Genomic DNA, 19,738 nt, shown 5'->3' on the forward strand with positions numbered 1-19,738 from the left:
CGAGCCAACACAAATCGATTAAGTTCACTTAAACATTTTAACAAATCTAAGTAGATTGAATATGACACTATTCACTTAAGAATTATGTTGCAACTCATTTTTAATAAGTAGTTTGACGATCGCATTCACAAGTCAAACTGTAAAGGTTATTAACTGTTCTTGTTCTTCGGTCACAGTCCTACTGGCAAAGGCAAACCAGCGGGAGATTCACGTGAGGATGAGAGTCAAGTAGGCTATGTGTTAAAACACGTACAGTAATACACTTTGCTTTATCTCATATAAATTATTTTAATGTTGCTTGCTCAATTTGCTGGCAGAGCAGTGTTAACTAGTATTTTGCTCCTGCAGTGCACTGACAGATAGGCGGGGAGACACCTGAAGATGATATGCTGTAGAGTCAGCTTTGTTAATAATTCGATCAACATTAAAGTGCATGTAATAACCTTATTTGTTTAATGCCAATGCTATCTGTATAAAAATTAATTTGTTTGGTTTGATATATTTTGGTAAGAACAACTATATTTTGGACAAATTTTTGTCTCTGTTTTAGATAATTCTAGATTTGTTTATTGCGATAGTAATAGCATTTATTTTTATTACATGAGATACATGTTAGATTGCCCTGTTAGATTGTTATTTTTGAGTAATGTGTATGGTTTCTATTTTTGTAATATTATTATGATGGTATTTAGAGCTGTATTATTTATGTAGGATGACACTGAAGGCCTAGTTTCGCCACTGTATTAATGAATATATAACAATTCATACTTCTCAGAATTTAGTTTGTATCTAGCAATTTTGAGTTATAACTTTGAAGTGTATAGCTGCTATTTAAAGGGAAAATGTCTTTGTTGAGATTTAGAACAACTTTAAAATTAGAATGTAAACTTGGAAACAATAATTGTAACTTGGTTCAAATCTCAGCATTTTGAGATAAATTGAGAATTGTAAAATATAAACTGGATGTTTTTCTAGCAAAGCCTGATTCCATATACAGTTGATGTCAGAATTATTAGCCCCCCTTTGAATCCTTCTTTCTTTTTTAAATATTTCCCAAATTATGTTTAACAGAGCAAGGAAATTTTCACAGCATGTCTGATTATATATATATATATATATATATATATATATATATATATATATATATATATATATATATATATATATATATATATATATATTTTTTTTTTTTTTTTTTTTTTTTGCAGGAGAAAGTCTTATTTGTTTTACTTTGGCTGGAATAAAAGCAGTTTTTAATTTTTAAAAAACATTTTAAGGTCAATATTATTAGCCCCTTTAAGCTATTTTTTTTTTCAATAGTCTACAGAACAAACCATTGTTATACAATAACTTGCCTAATTAGCCTAACCTGCCTAGTCAACCTAATTAACCTAGTCAAGCCTTTAAATGTCACTTTCAGCTGTATAGAAGTGTCTTGAAAATATCTAGTCAAATATTATTTACTGTCATCATGGCAAAGATAAAATAAATCAGTTATTAGAAATGAATAATTATTATGAATAAACCTATTATGTTTAGAAATGTGTTAAAAAAATCTTCTCCGTTAAGGAAAAATTGGGGAAAAAATTAACAGGGGGGCGAATAATTTAACTGTATATATATTTTTCGCACCTCTGAGGAAAAATGGTGATGTTTCTGAATTCAGAGGAAGAGAAAGTCAGAGTTGCAAAATATGAAATGAGAATTGTGAGATTTAAACTCAGATTTGCAGGATGCTAACCGTTTAATTCTCACAATTTTCTGGCCAAAATTGTGTTTGTATTGAGTTAAAAACTTGCAATTCTAAGATTATATCTTGATATTCTGAGAAAATATCTTGATAAATCTTGATATTCTCAGAATTGTGAGATTTAAAGTCAGACATTTATTCAGTTATCCCAGCAGGCACAGGACATCAACATGATGTCAGATTGATTTTGCACCCTTGTGTTGTGGGGATTTTGCATTTTGTTTGGAAATGAAAATCAGGTCGACGTCAGAACCCAACCTCCGACGTCAGTGTCCAGCGTTCAGCCTAATATCAACTAAATATAAACAGGTAATGGTGTTACAGCTTGATGTTGTGTGGACAATACTCCTATGATGTCTATTAGACGTTGGATTTCGGTTGCCATACCTGACTAATAGTTAGTATTTGACATCAATATAAGGGTTGGTTTAAATAGGATGTTGACCCGATGTTGGATTTTGGTCACTTTCCAACACAACCTAAAATCAACCAAATACCAACGTCATTTAATGCTGTTATCGGAAGTTAAAATATTGTTGTCCTGCCTAGACATTAAATTTTGGTCACCCGATGTTACAACCTAAATCTTACCTAATATAAACATCTTATGACATTGTGTGCCTGCTGGGATAGGTGTAAACGCTGATTTGAGAGGGAAGTTTATATATTCTGTTTATATCTTGCAATTCTGTCTTTATTTCTCAGATTTTTATATCTTCATCTTGCAGTTCTGAGAAAAAAAATACTAATTTCAATGTTTTTAATCCTGTGGTGGAAACAGAATTAGCTAAAAACTTGAGCATAACTCACAAATGGTTTCGTTTTGAAAGGTTTAAATCATGCGCTGTGTGTTTCACATGTTAAGCACAGGGCGGTGAGCTCATTACTACTCATTTAAGGCAGGGTGCGGGCAGCTTTTCCCTTGGGACCCAGTGGGTGGTGATTTACAGCATGTGTGTGTGTGTGCAGCTGTGTCTGTACTTTTAACACACACACACACCTGCAGCGATGACCCCCGATGATGACATCACCTCTGCAGTCGTCACTAATAGCGTCTCCCACACTTTTACCACCTTAATAAACACTGTTTCAGATTCATTCCAAAGCTTACTTTACTACAGTTGGCAGCTGTAAGCCGACACACATCGAGTAAACAAGGCAACAAACAGCAGAACGTAATCAGTTCAGCATGAGTCTTTCTTCATTTCCAAAACAGAGGCTTGTTTCATTATGATACGCTTGCGTTTTGCCGTGGTGCAGATTGGAGCTCATTAAACACAAGGCCATCATGAGTGTGGGAGCAGTTATGTGTAAAAAAAACACTGAAGTAAGAGGGACTCTGGGGTATTTCATCTGCATTTCCTCTTCAACTGCCTCAACCACATTGTGACATGCAGAAGCTGCTTTTTCAGAAGTAGAAACTTGAAGTAAAAACTATATTTAACAGAGAGAAAAGGATTAATAATTATCTGCTAAATCTAGAACAATTATTATATTATATTATATTATATTATATTATATTATATTATATTATATTATATTATATTATATTATATTATATTATATTATAGTAGCAACAATACTGTTCACAAATTCAGTAAATATTTAGTAAGATTTTTTTTTTGAGTTTTAAACTTTTAATCAGAAATGATGTCTTTAATCAAAACTAATCATAAGTCACAGTAAAAAATGTTAGTGTTTGAAAAGATTTCTGTTTCTATGAAATGCTCTTAAACTTTATATTTATCAAAAATAAAAAAAATGCATTTTATTATTTATAATACAATATTAATATAATTTATAAAGGATTTTGGCACAACAGTAATTTTACTTTCTTTGGAATTTATATTTTATATGTTTTTATGCACTTTAAATAAATGTAGCATAAGATCATTTTGTAGCATAAGATAATTTTTATTTTGTAACTAGTTACTTAATCTTATAAAATCGTCCATTTTAAAAGGTTTCAGCATTGAATTACTGCCCTAAGAAAATGGTTGAAATGAACTATACAATAAATTAATACACAACGCTCAGCAAATATAAGTACACCCCTCACAAATCTCTCATTTAAATGAAGTTTAATATGAACTAATTTCGAGAGGAGCACATGCTCATGATTGACCCAGCCGGCCCCCATTAGGTAATCATGATCCTTCAATCAAAGGATCCCAAGTCACTATACATATCCTCATTTCCTTTCTACAACTATCTTCGTTTAGAAGAAACCCTCCTCCTCCCCTTCTTCCACCTTTATCCAGAATGAGCGGCACTGTTGCCTCACAGCAAGAATGCCAATGGCGTTGGGTCCTCTCTGGATCATTTGGTATTTCTGTGTGGAGTTTGCATGTTCTCCCTGTGTCCGCATGGGTTTCCCCTGGGTTCCTTGATTTCCTCCCACCATCCAAAAATGCTCTATATTATAGATCAAATAAGCCTAAATCTTTTTCTAAATGTCTTACTCTCTGGAAGTTCACCTTAGCCTTAGCAGCGGTGGAGTTTGAGATCAACCTAAGCTCAATCTCCCCTCGCCCTGCAAAAGGGGGGAGCCCTGAGCCCAAGGATCCCATGAGCTTAGGGCTCTCTCCCGGGACAGCATGCCAAACAACTATGTATAAATCATGAGCTTAGTGTAAACTCTTGAAATGAGGATTTTCTATAGAATGTTTTACAATATTATATTTTTTCATATACATTTGATAAATCAGTACTTAAGCCAAATCTGGAGATAATCTAACAAAATAACTTAGGATAGTGAAAAAACAAGTAGCCCAAATTTATGTAAAAATATTACATAATACTATATATAAGGGCACAACAATAAAGACTGCCTGATGATGACACTCCTCCCCTCTTTAAGAAAACAGCCAATAGTGTTATGTTTATACCACAGCTCTGCCAGTGAGAGCAATAGTATCTGGATGCAGCTCTTATGATGATCTCTTAGAGATGCAATGTCAGACACAATGCACTCAATGGAGCTAGTGATGTCACTGGGAGGGGTAGGGTTAGGGGTGGGGTTAGCCACACCCCTCTCAGTGTGAGTGGTTTAGCACAAGCGCATCAAATGAACAGCAAACGAAAAATGTCTTGAAGGGGGCAGGACATGTCAGTTACTACACTGAAAAAAATCATCTGCAAAATTGTTGCAAACCATTTATATGTGCTGAATCTAAACAAACAAATTAAATTTAGTAATGTTTAACTACATTTTTTAATTTAGCCCAAATAAATTGTTTACAACCACTTAACTTAATCCAAGGAATCATCTTTGAATATTTTTTTCAGTGTATAGAGCATTTGATTAGTCAGAAGATTTGTGGAAATCTGATGAGTTGACGACGTGAAAATCATTGATTCATTAAGGCAGAAGTGACAAACTGCAGGATTTCGGTGTTTTAGCTTCATTCATTTAGTCATTTTCCTTTAGCTTAGTCCCTTTATTTATCAGTATTCGCCACAGTGGAATGAACTGCCAACTTATCTAGCATAGGTTATACACACCGCATGCCCTTCCAGCCAAAACCCAGTACTGGGAAAATATTTATAACTTGTAAAAACATTAATTTTATTACTGTTTTGGAGCACACTAGCTCATAGATATCCTTAAGACTGACATACTTTTAACTTTAAAGACTAAAACTTTGTACTCTGTTGGAGTAAAATCAATTTTAACTCTGTTAGAATGAATAACACTTTTATTAAATTACTTTTATGATTTTATAACTTGTGATTTTTATGAATTTCACATTTATGAAGCCTAAATATTTTTCCCAACAAAGCAACATGAACATGACTCTGGAGCATGTGTGTTATATGTGACATAAAATTAGTTTATGTGCTAAATCTGTGACGTTTACTGTCAATCAGGACAGTTTTATTTACACACACAGGCTTCCAACACAAAAATCTCCAGATGCTTTTATGAAAGCCAGACTGAAACAATGAACGACTGTCTATACTAATATTACCATACAAAAAATTAAGCATCTATATTCCATCTGCCTTTAACTCAGAAACTGTGAAAACCTCATCTAAAACCAGAACGTTAACCTTACTGAACTAAAAAAAAAAACAATCAAACCCAAACGCTCTCTTCATTTTAGACATCCACCAATACAAGCTGTTGATTGTGATCCAGCCAGTGGAAAACAGAATCTTATTAGTGCCCCACAAAGAATCTGTTGTATGTCAGGGGCTTGAAGAACATGAGGAAGCGGCCATGATTCAATTTACACCGAGACATGTGCTCTAATAGGAGCGGATGCACTGGAAGGAAAGCAGTCTTTCCAATTTAAAGCCCAAAATATTGGATCACAGACACTTCCACCTACACACATCAAATATTACAGGCCTTGCTTTCCAAAACATATCAGAATGCAATTTATTAAGCAATACATTCACATAACTGCCATACAAAGCTAAAAAGTGGGCCTAAGCTAGATTTCATGGTCAATTTTCTCTTTTTGAAGCCAATGAAATTTCTCACAAATGAAGTTATTCAAGTCATATTGGTCTACTTATAGAAAGATACCCATTATACCAGACTCAGTGGCAGCCAGGCTGGTGCAGGACTCTTGTTGCAGTTTGCTCTTTGCCAGCAGGCTCTTTTTTTAATATCTGTGACATTGTGAGAACATTGAGTGACTGATGGCACCTCGAGCGCAGTCTTAAGTCCTTCAAGACCAACTAGCCTGAGCTGTGATGTTAAAGACAGACACGTGCATAGAAAATACAACTCATTCTTATTCACTTGATTCATACAATACAATAATTTAAAGCCCAAATCATTCTACTGCAGAACACAAAGGAAGATATTTTGAAGTATGTTGGGAACCAAAGTGTTTTTCTCTTGTGAGAAATGAATCAAACTGATTTCCTCATGTGTTGCGCGATTGGCTGTTTTCTGCACGTCTCACACTTTCAGATGCATGTGGTCCAGAGGTGATGAAAAACACTGGGTTAAAGAGTTTAAGAAACCCTCCAGTAATGTTTTTTTTTTTTTTTCAATTTAACATATGTGTGTGTTCACATATCAGAGCAAATGTTAGCACCTGTCAGCTTTAATTGTGGGGAAAACTGGATCACTTGGAGCTAATTTCATCTTTCGAATTTACAGTCATTGTTGGAGTGGGATCAAAATCGGTGACGTAGCGATCTTATGCCTGTCCAGAGATGACGTGTCAGTTTGTCATTATCAATTACAGCTGAGTTTTCTTATCCTTTGAGAAGAGCCTGCTTCTTAATTATTCATGAGGGCACATGTTTTCTGAAGGTAATGCAGACCTGCCAAGCTTTGATACTGTATCCAAGCACGGCACGCAGAATTTAGCAGTTTATGAAGGGTCGTATGTGTTTATTTCCATGATTCACAGGGTTTGTTGCATGTTTTTCTCTGCAATGCTGTCTGGTACGATACAGCAAAGCTGTTGGTCTGCAGCAAGCATTTTCATCAGAAGAGCTGTGCGAGAATTGGGGAATGGCAGACTTTGTCTTTTATCAGTTAAGGTCGTTACCATTCAGACACATTGCCTATATCTGGGCTGCTGTGTTCGCCCATGTTTAAAATCCTCCAGATTACCAGCAGGGCCAAATGGTTCAGTTAGACAGGACAAGAGACCTGCTGCACTGCTATCCACTGTCTGCAATTCAGACCCAGAGATTGAGGAGAGAAGGCCTCCTTGTTTATAGTGTTTACATGATTATCTAATGATATAACAAATTGTGGTTATGTGTATATGAGATTATGAATAACAAATGTAGCAGGACATTACATTACTTACTGTTTATTTCTTTGCATTTTAACTTTGTAAACTATAAAATCCTGGCACCCCTCTTTTTCAACTGCTCTGGCCACGCCCAATCCTCCCTCTACTTGCAGAGCTCTACGCCCATCTCTGAGCAGTTTTTGAAAAAATTCTGAGGTAGTTAATTATGATTAAATTGCCTCTTGTTACAGTTATAAAATAGTTTGACAACAAGCAGGAAATGTTCATGGGCCAATAACATGACCACATTAAAATGGTCTGTATCAAGCATTGAGAAACAATTTAACCTCTTCTTAACCAATTTGAGTTTGTTCGGTTTTATTAACCCAAAACTTACTTTGCAACCTGGTTTGTTCAACTTGTATTATGCAACAAGCCTATAAACTGCTTTTTTTGTGTTTATTGTGCAATGTTCTCTGAGGTCCACTTATAACGTAATCAAAAATGTTTGCATAAGTGATATGCTATTTTCTGTCCTGTTTGACCCCATAAGGTGTGGCAAATTGTAGACTTTAAACACCCAAGATTTTTTGCATATTTAATATATTTTTTAATATATATATATAACAGTTGGAAGGACAACTGTTTTTGGAAGCCTAAATGCTTTATAGTTGAAGGCTGCTGTAAATACATATACAGTTGAAGTCAAAATTATTCGCTATATGCAAAATTATTATGATGTTTCACAGAGAGCGACACGGTGGCGCAGTGGGTATCACAGCAAGAAGGTTGCTGGTTCAAGGCCCAGCTGGGTCAGTTGGCATTTCTGTGTGGAGTTTGCATGTTCTCCCCGTGTTAGCGTCGGTTTCCTCTGGGTGCTCCGGTTTACCCAAGAGTATGTGTGTGTGAATGAATATGGGTATGGGTGTTTCCCATGGGTGCTGGGTTGCAGCTGGAAGGGCATCCGCTGCGTAAAGCACATGCTAGATAAGTTGGCAGTTCATTCCGCTGTGGTGACCCCTGATTAATAAAGGGACTAAGCCGAAAAGAAAATGAATAAATGAATAAACATTAACAAAGGAAAGAATTTTTCAGTGTTTTCTATAATATTTTTTCTTCTAAAGAAAGTCTTATTTGATTTAATTTGGCTAGAATAAAAGCAGTTTTAAATAAAAAAAAAACATTTTAAAGTTAATATTATTAACCCCATTAAGCAGTATTTTTTGGATTGTCTATAGAACAAACCGCTGTGACTTGCCTAGTTACCCTAACTTGCCTAATTAACCTAGTTAGGCCTTTAAATGTCACTTTAAGCAGAATACTAGTATCTTGAATAATATCTTGTAAAATATTATGTACTGTCATCATGGCATAATTAAACATTAAACAGAAATTGGTGGGGGGGGGGTAAATTACAAGGGGGCTAATAATTCAGAAGGGATAATAATTCTGTTCAACTGTACATTTCAAATAAACTATAATAACAGACAAAGCAAAAGTGACCAAGTAATGAAAACAGTTACATAAACGTGTGTGGTGCGACATTACTTTTAGATGTATTTTAGTCATCACAGCACCATTTTACATTTAATGTTTTTAAATTTTTTTAAAGTGTTTGTATATGTAGATGACTCTGCAACAAATCAAAGTGGAAAAAGACCAAGCTCTTGTTGTCTTCTGAGCCATCTCTAGTAGACAGACCTACAGTAGCCTCTTGTTATGCATGTGAATCAGTGGGCGGAGCTAAACAGGTAGTGATGTAATGTAGAAGTGGGCATTGATTTTCTGTGAAGGTGGAGTTTAAACAAAAAGTAAAGTGTCACCTTCAACACCCTTCCCATTCGGCAGTTTCATTAAGCTGTTTTTAGACTAACAAGAAAGTTTTGACTTCAGTAAACTGACAGGATGTTTTATAGTACATCGACCTCTTAGATGTCAAACAATTAAGGGAATTTCGATTTCTTAGTCCATGATCTCTTTAAGACTACAAGCCAGCATTTCTTTACTAAAGGCAACAGAGATCAAGGACAATGGTTTCTTCTAGAGTAATCTCTCCAGTGCCCCAGCACTATGACCTCATGTTCTGGCTCGCAGTATCTGGAAGTGAATGTTGTGCTGGAAAAATCGAGCCTTCACGAAACACTCTGGTGTGAGTCAGCGAGCTGTGATGAAGGACTCCACCTAGCACCCGTCCCATCAGAGCCCAGGCCTTGAATCAGTCATAGTCTTACAGGAATATGTAATGACAACATCGACAAATGAACATCCAGACGAAGGACCTGACCGTAACGTCACCGAAAAATGGCATTTCATTGAGTTTTACATCATTTGCTAATACTCCAGATGAAGTCATCATGTCCCAGAATTTTGATGGGACAAGTTAACACCCATAGAGCACAAAGTTCAGCAAGTTCTTTCTGAGGTAATGAACAATCGATCTCCAGTACAAAGAGCAAACATTATATACAAGTCTTTCAGGGAGGACGTGAGTATTACAGTCAGTTAATGTCATGTTGCAATAACATTTCCTTTCTCCAGATCTCTGTGTCATCTATGAGCTAACCGTGTGGTTGTGTTGAGTTCAGAAAAGAGCGGCTGGACGCCCTGACAGCTGCCACTGACTCGCATGCTCACATAGCTGACATTCAGGAGATAATCAACTTAAATAGCCAGAAGTCCATGCGCTACAGTGCTAGGAGAGTCAACATGAATAGCAAAAAGCTTTAAAGCAGAAATGCAACCAATCCAGGGTTTGAACATTCTTTGCTGGCAGGACTTAAATAATTTTTTAACATAACTCAGCTAGGAAATGGGCTCACAGAGGACGGTTTCTCTGATAATATGTAAACGCTGAGTTTTTCTCACCAATCTCAAGATTTCAATCTCTGAGTTTCAGTTCTTCTGACCACAAAGTCCTTTCTCACACTATACAAAAGTAGCACAGGGACAGGCAGTTGTAGGTTTTCAAGTTTTGGTTACTTGCTTGTGGGTTTTGTTATTTATATTTTAGCCATTTAGTTTTACTTATTGGTTTATTTCAATGATCAACAGCCAAATGGAAACTGGCTAACCCTTAGCCTACATGATCAACAATTATCAGAAAAGACAATTATAGCTATAGTGTTAAAGTGTCACATGTTGTACTTTAGATTTATTTAGCTATTTTATTAAACCTGTTAAAGACAAAAGCTTCAGAAATTAATCATAACAAGAAAATTTGATGCTGTCATAAATCTAAATATGATAGTTTGTTTTATGCTTTTTCTATTTATTATTAGGTATTTTCAGTTGCATGAAAATTTGTGTTAATAAGAATGTAGTGAGAAATTTAATGAATTTTGAAATGTCATGAGTTCAGCTGCTGGCCATGCAATCAAACATACAATCTGATGTAAGTGACGTCATCTTTTGCTACTGCATCGTTGTTAAATAAAGAAAACATTGCACAAGTGACTTTTTTTCTAAATCTTGGCCCATTTTTATAACAAAAAGGGATCGATGAAAAGGTGTGAAGCACCAAAAAGTGGCCTATATTATTATTAATTTTTAATACTAATTTGGCTATTGTTGTTGTTATCCATGATTTTTCAAATTGACTTTTTTTTTTTTTCAAGAGAGGCTACAAAAATAAAAATCGCGAAGCTTTACATTATTGTTATTAATATTATTATTGTTTAATTTTTATTATTCAAAAGGCCAAATTCTGACTGAGGAAAGTTGAATGAGCTGACCAGTTTGTTATTTGCCTAATAGATGACAGTAGTCTACAGTTTATAACTATAATCTAATTAAAAGTAAAACAATCAAATTATCATCAAAACTTTTCTAATTATATAAGATGTAATAAATTTGCATTTTAAAAATAAGTATTTATTCATATTTCTGTATTTTTGGTACATCAAAACATTTGGTTATGATGTCCACCGGATAAGCGAATCCAGCTAAAAATAGTGCTAAACTAAAAATAGTGAGGTGAATAACTGCAAAAAGGTCTACTGCAAGAAACAACCACCCCTTTCACCATGCTGGCTATGGGCCTTTCAAAGTATAATTTTAATCAAGTACTTCACGAAAGAAAATCAAACTCAAAAAGGCATTGTACTGAAGATGTGGCATTTGTTTTATTAGTTATGAATTATTGTAATATTAACAAGGGCATTGAGCTGTGTATAGGAACTTTTAGAGCTCTAAAGAAGCCAGAAATGTTAAAGGGTTCAACCCAAAGTTCAATCAAAATTAAAAAATGGTTCCAAACCTTTATTAGTTTCTTCTGTTGAACACATGAAGATAAACCATTGAAGGAAAAACAAATACTATGGAAGTCAACGGTTACTGAAACAGAAGAAACTCATAATATATTTAAAACAAGAGTGAGTAAACGATGAAGAAATTGTTATTTTATGGCGAATTACCTCTGTAAATTGAACATACATTAATCTCAAAAATCATTTAAAAATAAGGATGGAAATTTCAACTAATATAAAAACAAAAAATAAAACGGGTAAAAAGAGGTAAAAATAATACCAAATGTTTTTCTAAATTTAAATAAAAATGTCAAAATGTTTCAACTAGCTAAACAAATCATAACTTGTAGATAAAAGACCAAATAATACCATGTAAACAGTGCTAGATCACAAACGCTTATTTAGAGCAGAGATACCCAAACTAGGGCCCGCAGGCCAAAGTTGGCCCACCATCCCATCTGAGAAGAGTGGGAGAATGATGGGAAGGTTAAGGCCAATACCGTCAACAGAGCTTGTCATTTCTAATTTTTTTACGTTTTAGTCTGTTTGTTTAATTGTTGTAATACGAAAAAGCAAATGAAGTTAAAATTTTCAATGTTGTGCATGAATCAGATTTTTAAAAACTGTAAGGATCCTCGTCGAGCAAAACAAAAGTATTCAATGTATTCAGCATTATAAATGTGATTGTTTGTTTTTATTGGTTTAAGTTAATTATGAACAGGAAAAAAAAAAATATATATATATATATATATATATATATATATATATATATATATATATATATATATATATGTGTGTGTGTGTGTGTGTGTGTGTGTGTGTATATAATGAATAAAGTATTTTTCAATTTATTTTTAAATGTTAATGAATTGGGATATAACTATGGCAAGTGTAATGTAATAATTTGGTTTATTTAACTTCTGCCTCTACCACCTTTGGTTTTTGGCCCTTCATAAGAAAAAAAAATTGGGCACCCCTGATTTAGAGCAAGTGTTCTTGATTTAAACAAGCCTATACACACACAATAAAATTAATGTCTCTATTGACTGTATAGAACCAGATGTCAGCCTATGTGGGCGAAAGTTGCACTCACAAACAGTTGCACAAATTATCCAGCAAGTTGTCAAAAGCTCTTCATAAACATCTGTAGTCACTCAAAAATACTCACAGATGGAAAAACAGCGGTTAGAGCCTTCAGCCACATTCAATCAATCACAAACCGTGAAGTGAGCAGTTAAAAAAACCCCGCAAGCACAAGCATAAATGTCCCTACAAACACAAGCACGTGGGTCCACCATCCAAACCCGCCATTTTAATCTGTCATACGGATGAGGTTACACCACTTCCTGTGTCAGTTAGTTGCTGCCATTCCCGTCATACTTTCTAACTTCAGACGTGTAAAAAGAGGCCGTGTCAAAGCAACACAATTCATTGGTTAAACATCGCTGTCACTATCAACCAACACAACAACAAAACTGATACTACTAATGAGAGCAGACCCTGCAGACAAGATTATGTAAACATCATTGATGGAGCTCTGCGTGTGGTGTGGTGTGACTGATATGAACGTGTTATGCTTTATTCATATTTCACCCACTAAATCCAAACTCATATAACCCAGAAAAATACCTGTAATGTATGGAAGGTAAATGGTTATTGTTAACAATGAGAGCACCGTTTGCTTTGACGAATCTTTCTTAAGTGTGATTAATCATGTAGTAGAAATAATGGGAATTGAAACAAAAAATGCAGCAACAACAAAAGATTTTTATCAACACTAGGGCTGAATAATATATCATTTGGGCATTGATTTCGCAATGTGTATATCCACAATAGTCATATCGCAGAATTAGATCATAAAACAAAGAAATTATGACATTTTATTTTTATATTATTTATACATTGATGACCATTATTTCAAATTTGACTGTTCAAATTTTTTTACCTATATACTGTTAGACTACCCAGTAAACTATGAATCACTGTTTATTTAACTTTTATTTTTGCTTTGTCGTATTATGGACTGCACAGAAAAAAAATCAATCTAAATTCATGCAATCTTTCCAAATAGAGCTATTTAAATATTCTAGTGAAATTATAGTCATTTCGCAATATATACTGCAGCAATACAAAATATTGCAATGTCAGTTTTTTCCAATATCGTCTAGTCCTAATCAGAACATACTGTGTTAAATATGTATTTAATATTTCAAAATGTCTACAAAAATTGTTGTTACACAAATTTATGCAAGATTTTCACTTGCAATAATGTACTGCTAAATCCTGCAATATATCCGAAACAAACTAATAATGCAAATGTACATCTGTTTAATCTACAAAAGTTAATGATTGTCATCTTGAATTGTTTTGGACAGAAAAACAATGATGAGCATTAAAAATATTCTGAGGGAAAATTGCAACAAACAGTTGGTCAAAACATGACAAAAAAGACAAAATATAACAACATAGTTAATGCATAGCTCAGATAGTGGATCAGTAATTGTTTAAGAGTGTGTATAATATGAGAAACAAAAAAGTGAACAAACTATTTCACAATTTCACTCACTGTCTTATTTGTAATGCAAATGCATTCAGTTAATAAAATGCAAAGTACAAGCTTTTCACCAATAGTAACAAACGTCTAAATGTAATAACTAGTTTGCAAGAAAGCAAACTAATAATAACTGCATCTACAGAAGTGAAGACGATTTGCCATCTTGAATCCTCTCGCAGCATCTCACGTACTGAAATGCAACGGAACAACTTTTTGTTTACTCTGTAGTAAACAAAGTGTGATGCGGAGAATTGAAACGAACTTGCAAAGTTTGAAAAGAAATAAGTAAACACGTTCATACCTCCATCTTCCAAGCGCTGTGGTTGTCTTCTCAACTTATTGCGTCTGTTTTCCTGTGACACTTGCTGAAGAAGCGCGCGCTCTCTTTTCTCACAGGCGCGCGAAGTGTGCGCGCGCGCTCTCGATCACTCTCACAGAAGTCAAGAGGGTGGTCGTTAGTTATATTTAGGACTGACTCTTACAACATTTCCATGGCCGAAAAATGGTGCCATGTGCTGCTAAAAAAGCTGTTACAGAGAACTGCCTTGTAGTTTTTACATACATTTCGAAGATTACAGAAACTACTCATGAAATCTCTGTGCTGCATTCTGTGTTGAAGAAACCGTTTTATTCTAGCGGTTTTTTTGTTTCGCAAAAAACTTATTTTCTCATAAAGTACAGCACTTTTAGATAAATATTAAAATGCCGTCCATGTGACTTAGGCATAGGTCTTTTATAATATTCTATATTGAGGAGGAGGTCGCCCCCTCATGGGGGAATCCATGTTACATCACAATAATCAACATTAAATCAACACAATTACATTACTACCAAACTTAAATGTGATAAGACATATAAAGAAGGTAAACTAAAAAACAGACAAACAATTAAGACACAATTTCTCTAGGGACTCCAAAGAGATCTCAATATGACTAAAATGATAAGATATAGTCCAGAATTTGGATCTGCATACAATCCACCAGACAATTCAAGAAGTTTATAAATGTGTTACGAGTGTAAATCTTTTTTAAAAAAGGAACAAATCTCTACACTGAAGCGCTAGAGCAGGGATCACTAAACTTGTTCTTGATAGGCTGGTGTCCAACAAATTTTTGCTCCAACCATCCTCAACACTCCTGACTGGAAGTTTCAAGCATACCCAGTAAGAGCTTGATTATCCTGTTTTGGTGTGTTTGATAGGGGTTAGAGCTTAACTCTGCAGGACACCGGCCCTCCAGGATTGAGCTTGGTGACCCCTGCACCAGAGCAAATTTCTTTCATCCAGATCAAGATGTGAGAAGTAAATGCCACTTAACTGAAGGTGACTTCACCCATAACTGAAAATTGTTTTATGAACATTTTTTGTATTCTTTTCGCAACTTTCCTCTGAAAGTTCAATGCATATTTTTGAAAAAAAAAATTTCTTGGTTGATTTAATATCAAATGAGGTTTCCATTGTAAAACCCTGTAAACATGGGAATGTTTCTTTAGAAAAGTTCTTGTGAATTCATGGCGCATTACAAACAAAAGTGCTAAAATTGGAAGGTAACCTGCAGATAATATACTTAAACACTGTCGCTGAAAATCTTGCTGAGTCTAGACAGTCGGCATGCCTCTATAAGCCCAAAAAATGCTGTCTAGATTTGTAGCACACAAACCATTGTTGATGCAGAGGATATTTCTACTTATTTCAGATAGGTTGTGTAAGGTGCTGTACAATATGGGAGGAGCTTTGACAAGGGAACAACGGTTTAGTAACAGCACTGCCATTTATGGGTAAAGTGAAAGAGGAAGAAGTATTTGGTAAATTGTGTTCAGCACTGATGCGCAAAACATGTCGTCGCATGGACACTGTTTCTATGTAACATTTTAGTATCTTCTGTTTTTGAGCATGCTTTCCTAATAATCTCACAGACCAAATTTTATTTATTGTTACAAACCAACACCCATTAAAAAACAGAGGCAGTTTCACTTCAACCACAAACAGTGGAAGGACATGCAGATAAAAAAAAAACTATTATCTGATATTCACCACACAAAAATGTGCTTCCATACATAGCGCATCTACAACACTTAACAAAAGTGTACACATAAGAGAGAAAGGTGGTGAGATTAAATGTGATAAAACCTACAGCTAAGTAGGGAGTGTGCAGGAAGCCATGCTGCGTGCACTATTAAAATGTTGATAGTTTTTGACTTCATTTGTGAGGCACAGATGCCAAATATGTGAAAACACCATAATCTGATAACACACGTATGGGCCTACATTGCGGAGACGTATATTTGATACTTGTGGTAAATGGTGTTATGGAGCAGCTGAGCTACCTTCATGTTAGCTAAAACCCAGAATTGGTGCAAACTAAATTGAAACTGCATGGTACAGGCCCCAGATCTTTAAAACTATCTTTAACATATTTGATGCTGATGTGTGTGTATACATATATACACACACATACATACTATCTTGGAAATAAGCAAGATCAATTTTATAGCCTACACATTTAAACTCATATGGAGTGTATCCTTCAATAAGTTAGGTTTAAGTACTAATATTTAAAGTTCACTCGAACATCTGATGTCACCTTATCTTTAGGCCATTCAAGATGTAGTTAGGTGATTGTTTCTATGGTAAAACACAGAGGAATTTTAAGCTATAACCTTGATCAATGTCTACCAGCATATTTAAAAAGAAAAAAACAACAATCATTTTGCTTCACGAGAGCCATGGACATTAAACATGCCTGCATTTTTGACACTCGTTCTGCTTTGCCAGAGATATGAATCACCAAACACGTCTGTAATTTTCTAGTGAAGACGTCTGGGGAGAACAAATGAACAGCATAGTTTCATTCAAAGGGGAAATCATGCATTAAAACATTTTCACTGCCAATTGTCTTGGGCGGTGAATAAATTAAAGCAAACTTTCACCTCCCTACAAAACTGGTAGAGGAACAGTCCAGCCCAGCATTGACGAAAGCAAAAATGCTTTCATTGACATTCAACTCATACGTACAGCTCTAGAATTTTATTTTATCATTTATTTCACCAAGTTTTTCAGTACCCTGAAACATTTGAAATCATTAAGATCCACAAACCAGCAATATAGTGAAATATTACAATAACTGACAGTCTACCAGTTGAAAACATTAAAATTAAAAAAGTATTAAATAATCTCATCAAAGCTGAAGTTTTGAGTAACAAAACCTCTCATAACGTTTTTCCATGGGTGATCAACTTGTTACAGCATTTACTGATCTTTGGTAATGCTAGTTTATAGTGGATTCAATAATGTTAACAAACAACATTGATTTTATAAATACAGTAGTAAATATTAAAAATAACCAGGGCTAATAATTGATGCAGATCTTTCAGTATTGTTCTTTCTTACTTCATGTTAACAAAAGAAAACCTTAATGTAACCTTTAAGTGTTACCACAACTCTTTAGGACTTCCTCTGCATGCCATTCAGTGGCTCTTTCAAAGTGGGTCAGATCAAGGTTTGCAGATACAGCAGATCAAGCTGCAGTAACTCTGATATTTTGTTTCGATTTGTGATGGGACAAGATGATTGAATTATGTTAACCAACTAGTTTTTGCAATTTTAAATGGATTGAACATAAAACAGTTAAGTAGTTGAGCTGACATTCTTCAGGGTATTCTGGTACAAAACAGAATTCATGCTTCTATTTATCACAGCACATCATCCTATTTCTAAAGCAGTAAAACATCCCCAGACCATCACTCTACTACATCCACATTTTACAGTTAGTATGTTCTTTTTCTCAAATGCAGTGTTACTTCTATGCCACAGTTAACCAGCGATCTTTCCATCTCTGTGCTTCAAGTTAGAGGGACGTGACAATACTGAAATGCCAACTAAGCTGTTCACCAATCACAACACTAGGACAGCTAATAAATCACAACGCTTTTGGTTTTTCAGAAGGAAAATGCATTTTTCAAAACACCTAGCATGAAAGCATGTTTTGTATACACAAATAATAGAACCAACACTTTTAAAGGGGACCTAATTTGCTCTTTTAAAAACTGATTTTTTATAATGCTGTATATTTCTTTTAAATGTATAAAGATAGATTTGAAAATAAAACCCATATATATATATATATATATATATATATATATATATATATATATATATATATATGCTGTATATCAGCATTGGTGGGAGGCGTGTGTTGTGTGCACTGTGTGCACTGTGTAAGGCGTGCCTTAGTGTCCCACCAGTGATGGCATACAGCCATATTGCACTGTTACGTGTGATATTGCATTTTTTTTTTTACAACAGTTCAGTTTAATTGTGTATAAAAAGAAAGTCGAACACGAGTCTAAAAACTTTTTTTGTAAGAGGAACTACTTTCTTCTGCCATTTACTCTCATCTGCAGCTGACATCAGAACAGCAGAAACCTTTACTAATTCAAAGTCATTTTTGAGCTTATATTTGAATGACTCTCTAGTGTAATGTCTAAAATGATGACAAAACAGGTGATTTTGCTGACATTTTAAGATTTTAAGGCATGAAATACCATCAATCTATAGAGATTTCCTAATATTTCTCTGTTGCAATAAAGATATCACAACAATTAACCCCAAAAAAAGCCAAAGCAGCGCAAACACTACCAGATCACTGTTGTGGTATTGTGACATTTCTTCTTTCTTTTTTTTTTTACTGAACTAATCTGCAGTAACATAAATAGGAGACTCATTAGAAACAGATGGCCAACCAAAAAGTAACATAGGGTTATACAAAGAATGTCACAAAATGATACAAGTCCCATTTAACACTCAATACACTACAATTATATGGTATAAATAGAGCACTACAACAAACAAATGAGAGAGATCGACTCAGAAAGCCACTTACCAGTTTAATAATGATGTGATCAGCTGTAGTTTAAAATTACACTGTATTTTTCCTACTCTAAAAGGCTTATTATGCAGTCTTTGTCATCATCTTGTGGATAAACAACGCCAACCGTCTTTGCTCTGCTTAATGACAGGCTAATGGCCGCAGACGAGCTTTCTCTCAGAAATTATAAATATATATTAAAAAGGCACTATCCTTATAAATAAACTACATAGTTGCAATCTAAACAACTAAATTCTCGCCTCAAAAGCACATTATGTTGTCCAACAGCAGCTATATTTGTTAAACTGTAGAGTGTCCTCTGCTTTTTGCTGTACGTGGCCAGAGTAAGAGACAAGCGTGAAGAGGCTCGACAAGCTGTTATTTGCAGAATAACGCACGGCTATCAGCCAATCAGATTCAAAAAACAGACTAAAGACTAAATAAATATATATAAATATATAAATCTTTTTATTTTACTTGTACTACAGAAGTTACTACATGACTTACTAAATAAATTAATATTACAGTTAAATATGCCAATAAAAAAAGCACTTAATCAAAATGACAAGCACTTCTATTCTACATCTGTGAAGTTGTTCTTACTGTATTTATTCATG

At 34.5% G+C, this 19,738-nt stretch overlaps 1 protein-coding gene across 2 annotated transcripts in view; it reads right to left on the reverse strand.

Annotated features, from left to right (window-relative positions):
- The window catches only part of dub (duboraya), a 33,643-nt gene extending 18,980 nt beyond the window's left edge, over nt 1-14,663 (reverse strand). The window contains 1 exon segment of one of the 2 annotated variants that reach the window (NM_001045422.1): nt 14,558-14,650. In NM_001045422.1, the coding sequence (NP_001038887.1) occupies nt 14,558-14,563 (6 nt within the window). In that variant the 5' untranslated portion in view covers nt 14,564-14,650. 2 annotated transcript variants of the gene reach the window in all.
- Between the last annotated feature and the right edge of the window lie 5,075 nt (nt 14,664-19,738).

Source organism: Danio rerio, chromosome 21, assembly GCF_049306965.1.
Source record: "Danio rerio strain Tuebingen ecotype United States chromosome 21, GRCz12tu, whole genome shotgun sequence".
Lineage (NCBI taxonomy): Eukaryota > Metazoa > Chordata > Actinopteri > Cypriniformes > Danionidae > Danio > Danio rerio.